At 52.1% G+C, this 16,805-nt stretch overlaps 1 protein-coding gene across 2 annotated transcripts; it reads left to right on the forward strand.

Annotated features, from left to right (window-relative positions):
* Positions 1-604: 604 nt before the first annotated feature.
* On the forward strand, positions 605-16,566 carry NIPSNAP1 (nipsnap homolog 1). Of its 2 annotated transcripts, XM_027124365.1 has the most exons (10): positions 605-726; positions 8,209-8,336; positions 8,536-8,581; positions 8,832-8,926; positions 12,058-12,128; positions 12,274-12,414; positions 12,718-12,749; positions 13,101-13,195; positions 14,504-14,587; positions 16,229-16,566. In XM_027124365.1, the coding sequence occupies exons 1-10, from the start codon at positions 629-631 to the stop codon at positions 16,291-16,293; spliced, it is 855 nt and encodes a 284-aa protein (XP_026980166.1). In that variant the 5' UTR covers positions 605-628; the 3' UTR covers positions 16,294-16,566. The 2 variants fall into 2 exon arrangements, with proteins under 2 accessions (XP_026980166.1, XP_026980167.1); XM_027124366.1 differs by lacking the exons at positions 12,718-12,749; positions 13,101-13,195.
* The last annotated feature ends 239 nt before the right edge of the window (positions 16,567-16,805 follow it).

Here is a 16,805-nt window from a genome sequence, read left to right on the forward strand (position 1 = left end):
GGGGGATTGTGGGCCGAGAGGAGACTAGTTTGGAAGTTAGGCACAAGACCTGGGCAGAGCAGGAGAAGGGCATGGGGCCCCAGGAGGCCCAGGCAGCGATGGTAGGCGCGGATGGAAAGGGAAAAGGAGATGATAGAGAGAAAGCGTCCCTGCAACCCAGAGCCTTGTCCATCTGTCTTAAATCGTTAGGGGGTTTTCCTTTCATAATGTGATAAACGCTACCTGTGCCGCCCCCACCCCACCCCCGCCCAGGAACGCACAGGCGCACATAACTGTATACGATTTCAGGGGGCTTACTCGCCCTCTGCCGCTCATCCTTGAGTGCCCCGTTAAGAACCCCTGGTATTATTGTTCAATGCTCTCATTTTACCGGGGTGGACACCGAGGCCCAGAGTAGGCAAAGGGTTTGCTCCAGGTCACAGAGCAAGTCTGTAGCAGGGTTGCAGAGGCTCAGAGGACAAGAATCCGGACTTCTGCCCAGCATCTAAGTTGCTGAATGCACAGGGACTACACCCACCAGTCTGGGTGGAGAGGGGGCGGGCTACCAGGTGGGGCGGGGCTTACTCACGTTCCGCCTCCGCCGCCGGGTTCGGGGGCGGGGCCTTCCTCCAATCAGCAGCGCTCCAACATGGCTCCGCGTCTGTGCAGCATCTCTGCGGCGGCTCGGCGGCTGCTGGGGCGCCCCGGGCCCGGGGGCCGGGACGTTGCGGCTGTGGCTGCAACGCGGTATGAGCCGGGCCGGGCCAGGCGGGGGCGGCGCGCGTGGGGGGTGCACGCGTGGGGGCCAGGGTCTGGGCTTGGGGGATGGGCAGAGACTCGGGCTTGTAATCTAGTGGTTAGAAGCGGAGCCATGGGGAGGAGGTCTGGTCAAAGAACGGGGGAGGTGGGAAAGGTATGCGCAGGGTCTTTGTCCTATTGGGTGCCTGGCTCTGGGCTAAGAATGAAGGGTAGGGTGAATGAGAGGGGCGGATCCTGGGCCTTGGGGAGTGGGAGCTGTCAGAGGGCAGGAGGAGTGGCCCCTTCCCAGGCCTTTGCGGTGATTGTGAGATAGTCCCCCTGGGGGCTTCGAGGAGAGGCAGCACCTCCTTCCGGAAGTTCTGGGGGTAAGAGATATGGGGAGCAAATGGGAGATCCCTAAAGGCCGTGGCTGCACAGATCCTTTGCTCCCCAACCCTGAGCAGTAGAAGTGGGGCAAAGGAGGCCTGAGAAAGGATGGGAGTTGCCCAAGGTCACTCCCCCTGACATCCTGTGGCGGCACTGGGTCTGGACCCAGGCCTCCTGACACCCCTGTGCTCTTTGCACCACAACTGGTGGCCTCCTGGGAGAGGGAGGCTGGCTGGGCCATGGGCTGGGCCTGGGCTTTTGTTTGGTCCCTGCTCTGGGCTGAGGCAGGGTTGGGCCTCCCTGACTCTGTCTCTAGTACCCTGTACTTCCCGCATCTCTGCTCTTACCACCCTGTACACACTTGCCTGTCCCTGCCACTAGAGCATCACCTCATATTTCTGTTTCCCCAGCCCCTGGCACAGGGCTCACAACAGTGTATGCTCAAGAACATTGGCCAAAGAAGTGAGGACACCTGTGGAAAGGAGGGGTCTGTGCTGCCCAGCAGCGCAGGCATGAAGCTGCTGAGTTCTGTTAGGCTTTGCTGTGAGATGATCTAGAGTGCTGTGCAGTGGGGGTCAGGGGAGGCTGGGAAAGAGGAGCCAGGTATGTGCCCCCAACCTGACTGCCCAGTAATTGGGGAGAAAGCTGATAACATGGAGAGAGCCTACCTAGAGTTTGCCGGGCACCAGCACATCTAACTCAGCCTTTTTCAGTGGGGTGACCTTGCATGAGTCATTTGGCCTCTTGAAGTCTCAGATTCCTAATCTGTAAAATGGGGGTGATAAAGTAGGATGTATTTCATAGAGTTGTTGAGGATTAACAAGGCCATGTGTGCGACGTACCCAGCCCCTGATGAATTTGCTGCAAATGTTGCCCCTCAAGCAATTTCTTCATGAGCCCCGAAGATGTCAGGGCTGAAGGGGCTTTGGGGAGATCACCTCCTGTGAGCCCCTTGTTTTCCAGATAAGGAAATGGAAGCTGGGGGCAGGACCACACTGCCCCAGGGTTACAGAATTGGTTGGTGGTAAAGCCATTTGTGTGGCGAATAGCCAGAGGCCACAAAAGGAGCGTGGGACATTAAGGCAGCCTGCTGCTCCTCCCTTATCCACTCCTTAACCTTGGACGGGGCACTGAACCTCTGGGATCCTTGGTTTCCTTCTCTGTAAAGTGGGAATGGAGATCCCTGCCTGGTGTTTTTCGTAGGATTGCTGTGCAGGTACTTGGATTAATACTTATCAAGTCCCTAAAGGACTGCTTCAAAGTTACTTACTCCCTGATCCCACCTTGGATACCTGGGAATCCTGCCGACCCTCCATCTGCCCCGTATCTCTCTGGAGTCACTAGAGGGGCCCTCTGGCCTCTGAGTTTTGGGGGCCACTGGGGTATAGACACCGTGTGGGCTTTGAAATCGGATAGACCTGGATTGGAATCCTCTTGGCCATTGAGTAATTGTTCTCGAATAAGGCCTGGTACATCTCTGAGCCTCATTTTTCTCTATTTTGTTTTTGAGCCTCATTTTTCTCAAGAACATATTGTGAGGATCAGTTCTCAGCACATAGAAAGTGCTCAGTACACAGCAGTTACTACTGCTGCATCAGTAATGCCCTTGTTAACAGAACTTTAGTTCTTCCAGTTTGTCTTCTAAAGACACACTTCAGGAACAATAAGCAGAAATGTGGCCCCTTTTTTTTAATTTATTATTTTTGGCTGCATTGGGTCTTCGTTGCTACGCACTGGCTTTCTCTAGTTGTGGCGAGTGGGGGCTGCTCTTCGTTGCAGTGCGTGGACTTCTCATTGCCATGTCTTCTCTTGTTGTGGAGCACAGGCTCTAGACCCACGGGCTTCGGTAGTTGCAGCATGTGGGCTCAGTAGTTGCGGCGCACAGGCTGTAGGGCACATGGGCTTCAGTAGTTGTGGCACGCGGGCTCAGTAGTTGTGGTGCACAGACTTAGTTGCTCCGCGGCATGTGGAATCTTCCCGGACCAGGGCTCAAACCCGTGTCCCCTGCATTGGCAGGCGGATTCTTTTTTTTTTTAATTAATTAATTAATTTATTTATTTTTGGCTGTGTTGGGTCTTCGTTGCTGCGTGTGGGCCCTCTCTAGTTGCGGCAAGCAGGGGCTACTCTTCATTGTGGTGCATGGGCTTCTTATTGCCGTGGCTTCTCTTGTTGTGGAGCACGAGCTCTAGGCACGTGGGCCTCAGTAGTTGTGGCACGTGAGCTCAGTAGTTGTGGCTCACAGGCTTAGTAGTTGTGGCGCACAGGCTTAATTGCTCCGCGGCATGTGGGATCTTCCTAGACCAGGGATCAAACCAGTGTCCCCTGCATTGGCAGGCAGATTCTTAACCAGTGCGCCACCAGGAAAGTCCTGTGGCCCCTTTCAGCCAACTCAAAACAGAAGAGTGTTTCAGGAATGTGCACAGAGCCAAACTTCCTAGCATATCAATCTAGAACATTCCAGAGCATTTTCATGTGGTGAGGCACCAGATCATTGATCCCTATTGAGAGTGCAAATGTGTCTCAGAAGTTCTCATCTGGGACAGATATTTACTGAGCAACTCCCATGCTAAAAGCATTGTGCTGATACCTTGAGGGGTGGAGAACGTCAGCTCTGGGCTTCCGGTGTGGCTGGGGAGACGAGACATATTCACATGAAAATGATGGAGGGGCTGAGGGCGAAATAGGAGAGTTTTTTTTTTTGGTTTTTTTTTTGGCCGAGCCCCACATGTGGGATTTTAGTTCCCCTGACCAGGGATCTAACCTGTGCCCCCTGCAGTGGAAGCACAGTCTTTTTTTTTTTTGTTAATTGAAGTATAATTGCTTTACAATATTGTGTTAGTTTCTACTGTACAATGAAGTGAATCAGCTATATGTAAACATATATCCCCTCCTTCTTGGACCTCCCTCCCTGCCCCCCCTCCAGCCCCCCAGCCATCCCACCCATCTAGGTCATCACAGAGCACCCAGCTGAGCTCCCTGAAGCACAGAGTCTTAACCACTGGACCTCCAGGGAAGTCCCAGGAGAGATGTGTTTATGGAAAGGGTTGAACTGGTTTTTCTAGTCCTAAGGGGTGTTCTTCTTTTTCTTTTTTTAATTTATTTAATTTATTTTATTTTTTGGCTGCATTGGGTCTTCATTGCTGCGCGCGGGCTTTCTCTAGTCGCGGCGAGCGGGGGGCTGCTCTTCATTGCGGTGCGAGGGCTTATTGCAGTGGCTTCTCTTTGTTGCAGAGCTTGGGCTCTAGGCGTGCAGACTTCAGTAGTTGTGGCATGAGGGCTCAGTAGTTGTGGCTCTCAGGCTCTAGAGCACAGGCTCAGTAGTTGTGGCACACGGGCTTAGTTGCTCCGCAGCATGTGGAATCTTCCTGGACCAGGGCTCGAACCCGTGTCCTCTGCATTGGCAGGCGGGTTCTTAATACTGCACCACCAGGGAAGCCCCACCTTAATACATTCTTAATATAGTTTAGATACCAGACTCTTTGGTGTTTCTGGGATGATTTACTGAGATTACATGAAGAAAAGAAGGAAAGAAAGTAAGTTGGGACTGCCTTAGAGCAGTGATTTTCGGGCCTGAGTGTGCATCAGAATCCCTTGGCAGGCTTGTTAAAACCCTGATTGCTAGGCCCACCCCCAGAGTTTCTGTTGCAGTAGGTCTGGGATGGGGTCTGAAAACTTCTAACATGTTCTCATGTGTTGCTAACGATAGGGAATCTTGGCTCTGTGGTCACCAAATTTAAGAGGGAATTGGGGACTTCTCCGGGAGTCCAGTGGTTAAGACTCTGCACTTCCACTGCTGGGGGCATGGGTTCAGTCCCCGGTCGGTCGTGGAGCTAAGATCCCACATGCTGCGTGGGGCGGCCAAAAAAATAAACAAATAAAAATTAAAAATAAAAAAAAAAAGGGGAACTGACTCTGGAAAGCTTGGCAAAATAGATTAGAGCTAGAATCCCAAGTGGAGACATCCAGCCTTGTTTTATGGGCAGTAGGGATCCATAGAAGATTTTCAAGTGGACGAATAGCATCACAACCATGGTGCATTAAAAAATTGATGGTCAGGTTAGGAAAAAAGGGAAAGAATGGGAGGCAGGAGCTCAGTTAGGAAGTTAGGTAGGAAGAGTGATATTAGCTGCACTGCCGTGTCTGCCCCATTCTCTACAAGGCAATCCTATTGCTGTTATTTTATGGATGAGGTAAATGAGTCTCAGAGAGATGACGCTGGGCTGGGATTAGTCCTGGATTTGTCCAGAACCTGTGTTCTTAAGCACTAATTCTGCTGGTGGTGGTGGGGATGGAAAGGGCCCCTGAGTCCCGAGTCCACACTCTGAGCCAAGGTCCACACTTTCTCTCCTTTCTTACCTCTCAGATTTCATCATTTTCATGCACCCGTGTCCCCCCACACGCCTGCACTCATTCCCCAAACATGGTCTGAGCATATGCCACATCCCCAACACTTTTCCAGGCACTGGGGATACAGCAGGGATACACGAGACAGACAAGCTCCCTATCCTCCTGGGGCTCTGCTTCTAGTGGGAGACAATAAACAAGGCACATAATAAACAAAAACATTCTATAACGTGTTAGAAGGAGCTACAGAAAAATAGAGAGCAGGGTGAGAAGAGTTGGGGAGTTCAGGGACAGGAGAATGTTGTGATTTCATAGAGAAAGTGAAATTTGAACTCTTGAAAATGTGAACCCTCGGATGCTAGCTTCAAGTTCAGACCCTGCCCTGGGATATTCTTGGGACTTGTAGAAAAGATCCTTAGAGATAGGCTGCTCTACCCTGCTCTTTTGACACGTGGGGAAACGGAGACCCAGAGGCAGGAAAGATTAGACAGTGGTGGGAGGAGATGGGAGCCCATCAGAGCTCCTGGACCCCCTCACTCCCCAGCCCCCGGGGTCCCAGGCTGTCTCTTCAGGGCTGGCCACTTGGCTGTTTATCTTGGTCAGTGCTGATGTTAATAAATTACTCAAAGCCCAGTCCTGGAGCAAAGGTCTTGGTTGACAAATAGTAGGAGTGGCTGCCCTCCCTGTCACCACCCCTTCCAGCGGAAGCAGCCTCTCTACATTCAGACCAAAGGTCAGGTCCCTCTGCCGTGGCTTTGTTAAAAACACCTGGTTCTTCACAGTATCTACCTGATGCTAGTTCCCCAGGTTGGTGCCAGATCTGAGGTGGGGCTGACTATAGAGGAAAGAGATCTGGGTTCTTTCCTGAGCTCTCTGTCCCTGATTTGCTATGTGACCTGGGGACAAGTTTCTTAACCCTCCCACCTCCGACCTTCTACTTTCTCATCTTGAAAATGGGGGCATTAATAATATCAACATTATGATATCCTTACATAGATTCAGCGGGATCACGTTAAGCTGATCACAGGTCCCTGGCACAGAGGATATCCTCAGCCAACGTTAGCCATAGTGAGGCTCCCTTATTCTGGTCCCAAATTTTTCACAGTCTACATCGACCATCTGATGATAACTGTCTGTTTTTTGTTAATGAAGCAAATACACACAAAATGATAGAAAGCCTATGAATTTGGAAATACTTTAAACAGTTTTTTTTTACCTTTACAAAAAAATTATAATGAATAACGAAAAGTTTAACCATCTTCCTCTTCCCTCTCCCAGGTAAGCAGTATTAACAGTTTGGGACTGGGATTTCCTGGGCAGTTCAGTGGTTGGGACTCGGCACTTTCACTGCTGTGGCCCGGGTTCATTCCCTGGTCGGGGAACTAGGATCCCGCAGGCTGCTTGGCGTGGCCAAAAACCAACCAACCAACCAACCAAGCAACAAAAAGCAGTCTGGGACAGATTGTTACTTATCTTTCTCTATGCTTATACAAATATTTCACCACTTTAAGATGCTTTTTAAATTTTATCAGTCCCAGTACTTGCTCCATATTTTGGAAAAAAGCAATACTTTGATTTACAAAACGTTTATCCTAGCCACAGAAGAGGCTTGAAAAAGGAGAGGACTTGCTGATGGGGCCCCCACTGCCAGGCTCCTTGGCTAGAAATCATCCAGCGGGAGGCTAGTGTTTCAGGCCTGGCTACAAGCTGCACCACTGCTGTTAAGTAAGATGATTTACCACATTTGGCAGCCTAAAAGTAATCCCCACCCCTGCTGGGACCTTGTGTGGGGAGTGCAGTTATGATCTGGCAGGACCTGGTGGTTGGTCCCCCTGCTCTGAACAAGGCACGTCATTCATTCATTCATTCTCACAGCAACACAGCAATGTGCACAGGGCAGATATTTGTCAGTTAAGTGTTGGCTGGATGAGTGAATGAATCTTGCCTTGTGATGCCTTTGACCCCCTCTACCTGCCTTTATCTGCCAAATCAGCCCTGGAGATTTGGAGACTGGCCAGATCACCTCCTCTGGAGAGCCAGCCCAGACTTCCAGAGGCCAAGTTCAGGCTAACACATCTGGGCTCTCCCAGAGACCTCTGGCTGTAACTGTGTTCCAAGGTCCACTTCTCCCAGCAGACTGTGACCTCCTCAAGGACAAAGTGTGCTTGTCTTGGGCTCTCCATTTGTGGGGCTGGGATTGGGCACAGGCCAGGTGTAGTGTGAGCACCAGGGAGGACGGTGAGTGCAGCCCTCTTGTCAGAGGGGACAGAAATTGCAAAGAAAGCACAGAGTGAAAGAGCCTGGTTGGTTCAGGGAGAAACATAGCTGGAGAGCGGGATACGCAGGTTGGGGATGGACAGGATGGGAGGCTGCCAAGGTAGGTTGGGCTGTCATGGGCTTTGGACATCAGGCAAGATGGGTGCGGGGTTGATCCTCTTGGCAAGGGATGCAGTTGTGTGGTCCAAGTGGACGACCTCTTGGAAAGGGGTGAATTGGAGGCAGGGAGGCTGGAGAGAGAGGCGGGAGGTGGGGCTGCCTCTCCTGGCCTCCTGAGCCTCCGCAGAGCTTCAAGAAGCGAACTGGGGAGCCAGGATCTCTGTAGAAAGGACCAGCTGTGCTCAGCTGGCTCCAATGATATGACATCTTCTGGAGCTGCCATGGGATTCCGTGGCTTCATTCCCAGAAATGTGTGTCACTAGCATTGGGGAGCAAGGCGTCCGAGCAGATGTAAGCAGGTCCCCCCTGAACTCTGTCCCACAGCTTCTATTCCAAGGACAATGAAGGCAGCTGGTTCCGTTCTCTGTTCGTACACAAGGTGGATCCCCGGAAGGACGCCCACTCCACCCTGCTGTCCAAGAAGGAGACCAGCAACCTCTACAAGATCCAGTGTGAGTGGCTGCTGAGTTGGCCAGCCCGCCCTCCCAGGGCCTCTGGGGGCCTGCAAGGCTCTGGCTGGGACTCGAGAGGGTCTGGGACATCCCGAGCTGTCCTGGAAGCCCACACCCTGTGGGGCTACCCCCAGCACAGCTCCCCACAGACACCCCGCTCCCCCTCGCTTCACCTCCTGCTCTCTATCCTCTGTTGCAGTTCACAATGTGAAGCCCGAGTATCTGGATGCCTACAACAGCCTGACGTGAGCTGACCCTAACCCTAACCCTCGTGTCCCAGTCCCTGCTTGGGTGGGGACCTCTATGCAAGCCCTGTTCTCCATGCAGAAATCCAGGGGGGTATAGATTTCAGAGCCACACATCCTCTCGTGCAGCCTCTGCATCTTAGAGAGGGGGAGACTGAGGCCCAACTCTGCGGGCCTGAGTTGGAAGCCTCATTTCAGGGGCTCTGGTGGCTGGTGTGAGCCCTCCCCCTTCTCTGTGCCCCTCCCACAGGGAGGCTGTGCTGCCCAAGCTGCACCTGGATGAGGATTACCCCTGCTCACTCGTGGGCAACTGGAACACATGGTACGGGGAACAGGACCAGGCAGGTGAGCTGCCCACCCCCCAGCGCCACTGCTGCCCAGCCCAGGTGGCTGCCCTCCACTCCCTCTGCAGCGGCACCCAGAGGGGTCTTTCTAAGTGCAGCCCCCGTCAGCTCACTCTCCTGCCCAAACATCTGTGGCGGCTCCCTCTGCCCTTGGGGTGCCCCACGAGGCTCTCGAGCCCTTCCCTGCCCAGCGTCAAGCCTTGTCTCGCCACGTCCTGCTGCTCGCTGCACGATCCCACCCAGGACTCTTTTCTGTTCTTCAGATGGATAGTTTTTCCCTCTAGTTCCATGCTCTTGTTCATGCTGTTTCGTCAGCCTGAAGCATTCTTTCTCCTTTGCCTCCTCTACTTGGCTCACTCCTCTACTCACCTTTTATTTTGGTGTAGACATCACCTCCTCCTGGAAGCCTCCCCTGATTCCCTCCACCCCAGCTGGGTGAGGCACCTCTCCTGGCTCCCCAGCCCCCAGGACTTGCCTCTTCACAGCCCTGATCATGTGCCCTGTTCTGTCTGTCTCCCCGTGGAGGTGGTGAGTTCCAAGCGGGCGGGGGCCCTGCCTTTCTTCACCACTGAACCCCTGGTATGCCGTACATATTTGTGGAATAAAAGGGACTCTTGTCTGAGCTGGTTCCTTACAGCTTCCCAGCGGTACCCCAAGCATGCCCCATCCCACCCCAACATGCCCACCTCAGTTGGCACCAGCTGTGAGGACCCACACATGCATTTGGTTCACTCACAGCATCCCAGCCACTTACAGGGGCCTTGGCATTTAGATCTGCACTGTCCAGGAAAGTAACCACTAACCACATGTAGCTACTTAAATTTAAATTGAGTAAAGTTAAATAAAATGAAAAATTCAGTTCCTCAGTCACACTAGCCACATTTCAAGTGCCCATTGATAGAAATATGTGGCTCGTGGCTACCGTCTTGGATGGCACAGCTGTAGAACTTTTCCATCATAGTAGGAAGTCCTTTTGGACAGTGCTGATTAGACTGCGTACAGCACAGGGAGCTCCTCTGGTGCAGCCTTGATAGAGGGTCCTCTATGCTTCCCTTGAACACTCACAGCTATGGGGAGCTCACTACCACACAAGCCAACTTATCTCATCCTTCAACTACCCTGATAATTGTATGTGTTTTGTTTGTTTGTTTTTTAAATCTGTGATCTGCAGTTAGGTAGATTCTCTAATCATATATTCTGTTTCAGTAACAGTCACTGACACATTAATAGTGGGGTAGGAGAAAAGCTGTCTTCCGTTCCAGCCCCTACAGTTTCCCCATTTTAGGTACAACCTAATCAGTTCCAGCAGTACTTCTTGGATTCTTCTAAGTATCTGTTAATTGAGAAATGAACTTTGAGGAATGGGAGCGTGAATTTTAAAGCATGCCCTGTATTTTGTGTATCTTGAGGGGTTGTCCCCTATGTAGAATCATCTGGGGAGCAGATCCACTGAGCCACCCCCTGGGAGTAGGGCTCAGGAATCTACATTTTAATGAATTTGTAGATTCGGGTTTTTTGTAAAAAACCTCCAATCCATCGTCCACTATCATTGTTAGAAAATTCTTTCTTCTCATGGGCCTTGGATGCCCTCTTTGTAACTTTTACCTCTTGGCCCCTAGAATTAGGCTAATGCCTCTTCCACAGGTCAGCATTCCTGGTCTTAATAGACTGCCATCCATACAGTACTTTTGCTGTTTCCCTTGGGAAAGAGGCCTTTAAACCATAGGGTCAGACCATTTTGCAGATGGGAAAATCAAGGCAGAGATGGAGTCAAAAGGCAGGTGAGCGACCAGCTGGGGATAAGTAACAAGAGTCTGAAATGCCAAGCCACTGGCCAGCCAAATGCTCTCAGCCTTAGCCTGCCCGATTGACCTTTTAGGGACCTTGCTCCCTTGGCCCCAGCCATGCTCCCAAGCATGACAAGACTGTTCCTTCTCTTGCACACAGACTAGGTTTCTTTATTACTGGAAGGTGTATCAGGGTTTTCCTGGGGCTGCTGTAAAAAGTACCAACTACTGGTGGGCTTAAAACAACAGAAATCTATTCTCTCAAGTTCTGGAGTCCAGAAGTCTGAAATCAAGGTGTCGGTAGGGGCATGCTCCCTCCAAAGGCTCTAGGGGAGAATCTTTTCTTGCCTTTTCCAGCTTCTAGTGGTGGCCGGAAATCCTTGGCACTCCTTGGCTCACAGATGCATTGCTCCAATCTCTGCCTCCTTAGTCACGTGGTGTTCTCCCTGGGTGTCTGTCTTCACGTGGTGTTGCCCTCTGTGTCCAAGTCTCCCTCTTCTTATAAGGACATCAGTCATTGAAGTTAGGGCCAACCCAATATGACCTCATCTTAGCTTGACTACCACTAGAAAGACCCTATTTCAAATAAAGTCACATTCTGAGGTTCTGGGTTGGCATGAATTTGGGGGTGGAGGTGGAGGACACTATTTAACCCAGTACAGAGACGGTGATAAAATATGCAAACGGTACAAAGAGTTTGCAACGAAAAGTAAGCCTCCCTCCTGCCTGTGAACCCCAGGCCTCAGTTCTTTGCCCCAAGGGCATCTCCTGTCACAATCCCGATGGCTCTCCATCAAGAGGTGGTACATAGACCAGCATCTCTGGATATGTTCTTCCCCCTCTAAACACACGTGGTACCATACCTCACATGCTGTTCTGTTCCTTAGCTTTTTTCCTTTAATTCAGTGTTTTGGAGTCATCCATCTCTGCCCATCAGACCTACCCCTTCCTCTGGCCCAGCCTGTCCCCCACAGGCCTGGTGGTCTGCTTTACGCATGCGCAGCTCCTAGGGTACAAGTTCATGTCTGATCCTCTTGTTGCTACTTAAAGAAGTTTGGGTGGGAGCGTTATTCTCATTTTCAAGATGAGGACATTGAGTCCTAGAGGGATCAAAGGCCACCTGGCAAAGCTGCACCTCAAACCTAGGTCTCCGGGTCTTGTGTCTGGCTTTTCCGCCTGCCTAGAGCTGCCCGCACCAAGGCAGAGGGAACTCAGAGAGTCCTGGTGCTATAGGGAACCAGACTGGAGCCTCCCCTTTTACATACACACCTAACCAGCCTCGGGGTAAGCAGGGCAGGGTCCCCGCAGCCCCCTGACCTGTACCGTCCTCCCTGCCTCCCAACAGTGCACCTGTGGCGATTCTCAGGTGGCTACCCAGCCCTCATGGACTGCATGAACAAGCTCAAAAACAACAAGGTATGTTGGCATACACTCGGCAAACCTCTCCAGATGCTGGTTCTGGCTCAGCCCTGTGCTGGGGGCTGCCTCCGTCACCCTGTGGGACACACCGATGGGGCCGGGGCACTTCCTGGCTGCCGTGCCCAAACCACCATGCCCGCAGGAGTACCTAGAGTTCCGAAAGGAGCGGAGCCAGATGCTGCTGTCCAGGAGGAACCAGCTGCTCCTCGAGTTCAGCTTCTGGAACGAGCCACAGCCTAGAGACGGCCCCAACATCTACGAGCTGAGGACGTACAAGCTCAAGGTGCTTCCCCCGCCAGCTCCCCGCCTGTCTCCCGCCCCTCCTGCAGCAGCGCTGCTTTCCTGGTACCCTGAGGTGGGCGGGCCTGGTGCCCCAGCACCTAGATTGGGGCTTCTGGCCCCAGAACAGAGGTGTGTGTGCATGTGTGCACACGTGCACACCCAGGCGTGAGTCAGGGCCCCATGAATAAGGTGAAGCGGCCCCAGGAGCTGCAGAAACGTGACAGTTTCCCATCCCCACCCAACAGTGATGCTTGAAGTACCAGAAGGGGGCTCATTCGCCTCCTCTGCTCTGGTTCTCTTTCAGCCGGGAACCATGATCGAATGGGGGAACAACTGGTGAGTGGTGGTTCTGGGGAGTTGGGGGTACCCTGCCCACCTGCCCCATCAAGGCCCCTGGTGGACCACCTTTCCCAGGGCCCTGTAGCAGGGAACCCGTCATCCTCCATGCCATCTCCAGGAGATGGTGATGATCCAACCAGGGGGGTGAGGATTCTCTAGACCACTGTGGTAGAACACCCAGCCAGCGGCTGCACCTCCATCACCCTGGTCCCTGATCATTTCTGAGAGCCAAGGGCCCTACCTCAGATTCCTCCCTTGATGTGTAACTGAGAAACCAGCCTGGGAACACCCCGGAGGGCCCTTTGCACCGGCCCTGGCCTCTGCCCCACACTTTTCTGCCATCCCCAGGGCTCGGGCCATCAAGTACCGGCAGGAGAACCAGGAGGCAGTGGGCGGCTTCTTCTCGCAGATAGGAGAGCTATACGTTGTGCACCATCTCTGGGGTAGGCTGGGGACCCTCCAGGACCCTCTGTGGCCCCCTTTCTCTACTCTCAGTCCATGTCAACAATGCGAATACATTAGGGCCCTTGTGGAGCTTACATTCCAGCAGAGGGAGATACCACCTCAGACATAAAGTAACAAAAAAGATAATTTCAGATTATTACAAATCATAAAGAGAGAGGGAGAAATAATGAAGAAAAATATGGGAAGTTTCATTGGCTTGATAGACTAGAACGCCTCTCTAAGGAGGTGAAATGTAAGCTCAGCTAAAGGATGAGGAGTCAGCTGTGAATTGCCAGGGAAGGGTATTCCAAGTAGAGGGAACAACACGTGCAAAGGCCCTGCGGCGGGGAAAGGCCTTCAGGGTTTTGAGGAGTGCAAAGGAGGCCTGTGTGGAGGGAGTGGGGAAGAGAGTGGGAAGATGTGGATCGACCAGGTTAGACTAGGTCTTGCAGGCCATGGGGATGAGATGAGTTGGGATTTATTCTTTTTCTTTTTCTCCTTTTTTTTTTTTTTTGGCTGCACCGCGAGGCTTGAGGGATCTTAGTTCCCCAACCAGAGATCGAACCTGATCCCCCTGCACTGGAAGTGTAGAGTCCTAACCACTGGACCATCAGGGAATTCCTGGGATTTATTCTAACTTCAGCGGGCGACTGCTGCAGCGTTTCAAGCAGCATGAAATGACCTGATTTGTGTTCTAATGGTTCCTCTGGCTGCCATGTGCTTTGTTGGGAGCACTTTGTAGGGGAGCGAGAGAGGATGTGGGGCATCAGGAGATGGTTATAGTAGCTCGGGGGGAGAGGATGGTGGCCTGGCCTAAGGTGGTGACAATGAGGATGCTGAGAAGTCCACAGATTCTTTGGTCTGGAGGTGGAACCAATCGGACTGGTGGATGAATTGTCTGTCTGGGGTGGGGGAGGGAGAGAGGACCCCAGGACACCAAGACTCCTGTTTGAGCAGCTCTGTATTGCTTACTGAGACCCTTGGAGGAGCAGGTTGGAGAGTCAGGAGTGTACTTTTGGTCCTTAGAAGTGTTACCTTTGAGACACTGACACATCTGAGTGGAAATGTCAAGTGAACACTGGATAATCGAGTCTAGAGCTCAAGGGAGAGTTCTGGGCTGGAAATACACAAGAAATGTACTGATTGGATGAGATTGTCAAAGCAGACAGTGTTTGCTAACAGTTGGAGGCATCCGGGGAGGAAGAGACAGCAGGGCAGGGTTTGGGGCACCGGAAGGAGGGCCTTGTGCTGGGTACAGGCTCAGATCCTCTGTGCCTCAGGAATGAGCCTATGCCTTCCCCCCACAGCCTATAAAGACCTGCAGTCTCGGGAGGAGACCAGAAATGCTGCCTGGAGGAAGAGGGGCTGGGACGAAAATGTCTACTACACAGGTGAGCACCTCCTCTGAGGTCATCTGCCAAGAGCCCTATCTGAGGATGGAATCCCCTCTGCAAGTAGATCTGACCTCGTTTGATTACCTCTCGTGATGGAGAACTCACTTTCAGGACAATGAGTTAGTAGGTTCCTGTTCTGGTGGCATGCTCCCCGGGATGCAGGCTGTCCTGGGTGAGTGCCCTAAGGGACAATAACACAGCCAGGTGGTCCCTGCCTCAGAGAAGTGTTGTAGTTGAGCACACAGTGTGACCTTGGGCCTGGTTCTTCACCTCACTGATGCTGTTTTCAATCTGTAAGGTGGCAATGGTGAGAAAGCCTCCCTCAGAGGGCTGGAGAAGCTAATTTATGAAAAGTGCTTGGCCTAGACTCTGGCGCAGAGGAGGCGCACAGTCAATTTTTTCGAGCAAGTTTTTTGCCTACAGCATTTGCCACTTTGCAGGGACCCCTGGGAACCACCTGGAGTCAGTAGGTGCTGGGTGAGCACTCACTGTGTACCAGGGACTGTGGTGGGCGGGAGTTGGGAGGCAGAGAATGCCCTGCCCTTAAGGAACTTACAGCTGAGCTTCCACACTTAACAGCTGGTGTGTGGGAGAATGCATCTCCTGAAGGAGTTAGCGGGAGTCTCGCTCTTCCAAGTGTGGTCCCAAATGACAGTGTCAGCATCCCCTGGAAGCTTGTTAGAAATGCCCAATCTCAACCCCCTACCTCCCCGCACTGAATCAAGATCTGCACTTGAACGAGAACTGTAGGTAATTTGTAAGCATGGTAAAGTTTAACTGCACTGAGCAGGAGGAAAGAGTCTGACCTTCTGGGTGACCTTGGGGTGACCCACTCTGAGCTGCAGTGTCCCCACCTGTAAAATGAGTCAGTTGAACTAAATCAGTGTTTTTCAAACTTTAGCCCCTTGAGGACACCCTCACAGCTTTTGTCCTGCCAATTTTCTTCTGCTACAATTATTTTCTTGATCTCTTCCTTTAAATCCCCCTGCTTTGTTCTTCACCTAGCTTTGTCCTAAGCAATAATATCTGTGAAATCACTTTTAAGCTATGCTGGTTGTTTTTTCACATACATAGGAAGTCAATACATAATTATGAAAAAAAATTTAATAAATAAATAAATTTATTTATTTATTTATTTATGGCTGTGTTGGGTCTTCGTTGCTGCGTGCAGGCTTTCTCTAGTTGCGGCGAGCGCGGGCTACTCTTTGTTGTGGTGCGCGGGCTTCTTATTGTGGTGGCTTCTCTTGTTGTGGAGGACAGGCTCTAGGCATGTGGGCTTCAGTAGTTGCAGCACGCAGGCTCAGTAGTTGTGGCGCACGGGCTTAGTTGCTCCACGGCATGTGGGATCTTCCCGGACCAGGGCTCGAACCCGTGTCGCCTGCATTGGCAGGCGGATTCTTAACTACTGCACCACCAGGGAAGTCCCAATTATGAAAAAGTTTAAAAGCTGCCTTTCATCACAGCCTAAGTCCCCTCATATCCCACAGTTTGGGAGATGTGGTGCTCTCCATGGGCCGTTCCAGGAGAGCAGTGGGGTTTCCCTGTCTCAGCATCCCAGGCCTCCTCCTCCTTCAGGGGCTAGTTTTGGGCGGTTGGCTCACCTCAGCCCCCTCGTGACCTCTGCCTCTCTCTCTGCAGTCCCCCTGGTTCGACACATGGAGTCTCGGATCATGATCCCTTTGAAGATCTCACCTCTCCAGTGATGCTGCCGCTGCCTCCACCTCCTCCCACCTCTCCCTCAGGGTAGCCATGGACAGAGGAGATCCCAGCCCTGATGTCTTGGTTTTCTCTCAGACTCTGTGGACTCTGGGAGTAGTGCTCAGCTCAGAGAAGGGGGAGCTGAAGGATGATGGGGTTCTGAGGACTCGCAGCCCTGTCCAGACCCTTCCCACCTTCCCCGCACACCCGTTCCCCTTGCTGGAAGCAGTTGTTAATTTCTGTGAATGAAGAACAGCAACCTTTTGTGTCTTTTCACATTTTCCCCTAAGAGTCCTCATCTCAAGGCCACCAGTCCATAATCATCACCGTGGAAATCCTCAGCTTTGCTTAAGTTGTACAAAAGGTAGTGTGTCCATTGGTTAGAGGTGGGGTGGGAAGGGAGGAGGTCAGACCAGGCCAGGCTCTCAGGAATTCCCTGGTCTCTACTGGCCCACCCACTTGGTGGACAGTCTGAGCCAAGTCCCTTCTGCTGGAGAAAAGCCTAGAACTTCCTCAA

This window comes from Aethalodelphis obliquidens, unplaced genomic scaffold (genome assembly GCF_003676395.1).
Source record: "Aethalodelphis obliquidens isolate GAN/ISIS:26980383/991018 unplaced genomic scaffold, ASM367639v1 scaffold28, whole genome shotgun sequence".
Lineage (NCBI taxonomy): Eukaryota > Metazoa > Chordata > Mammalia > Artiodactyla > Delphinidae > Aethalodelphis > Aethalodelphis obliquidens.

Bases quoted from the DNA above. Each gene is read 5' to 3' on its own strand.
- NIPSNAP1 (XM_027124365.1), top strand. From the start codon at position 629: ATGGCTCCGCGTCTGTGCAGCATCTCTGCGGCGGCTCGGCGGCTGCTG. The intron at 727-8,208 runs GTATGAGCCGGG...TCTGTCCCACAG, and splicing joins GCGGCTGTGGCTGCAACGCG to CTTCTATTCCAAGGACAATG. The intron at 12,129-12,273 runs GTATGTTGGCAT...CCATGCCCGCAG, and splicing joins ACAAGCTCAAAAACAACAAG to GAGTACCTAGAGTTCCGAAA.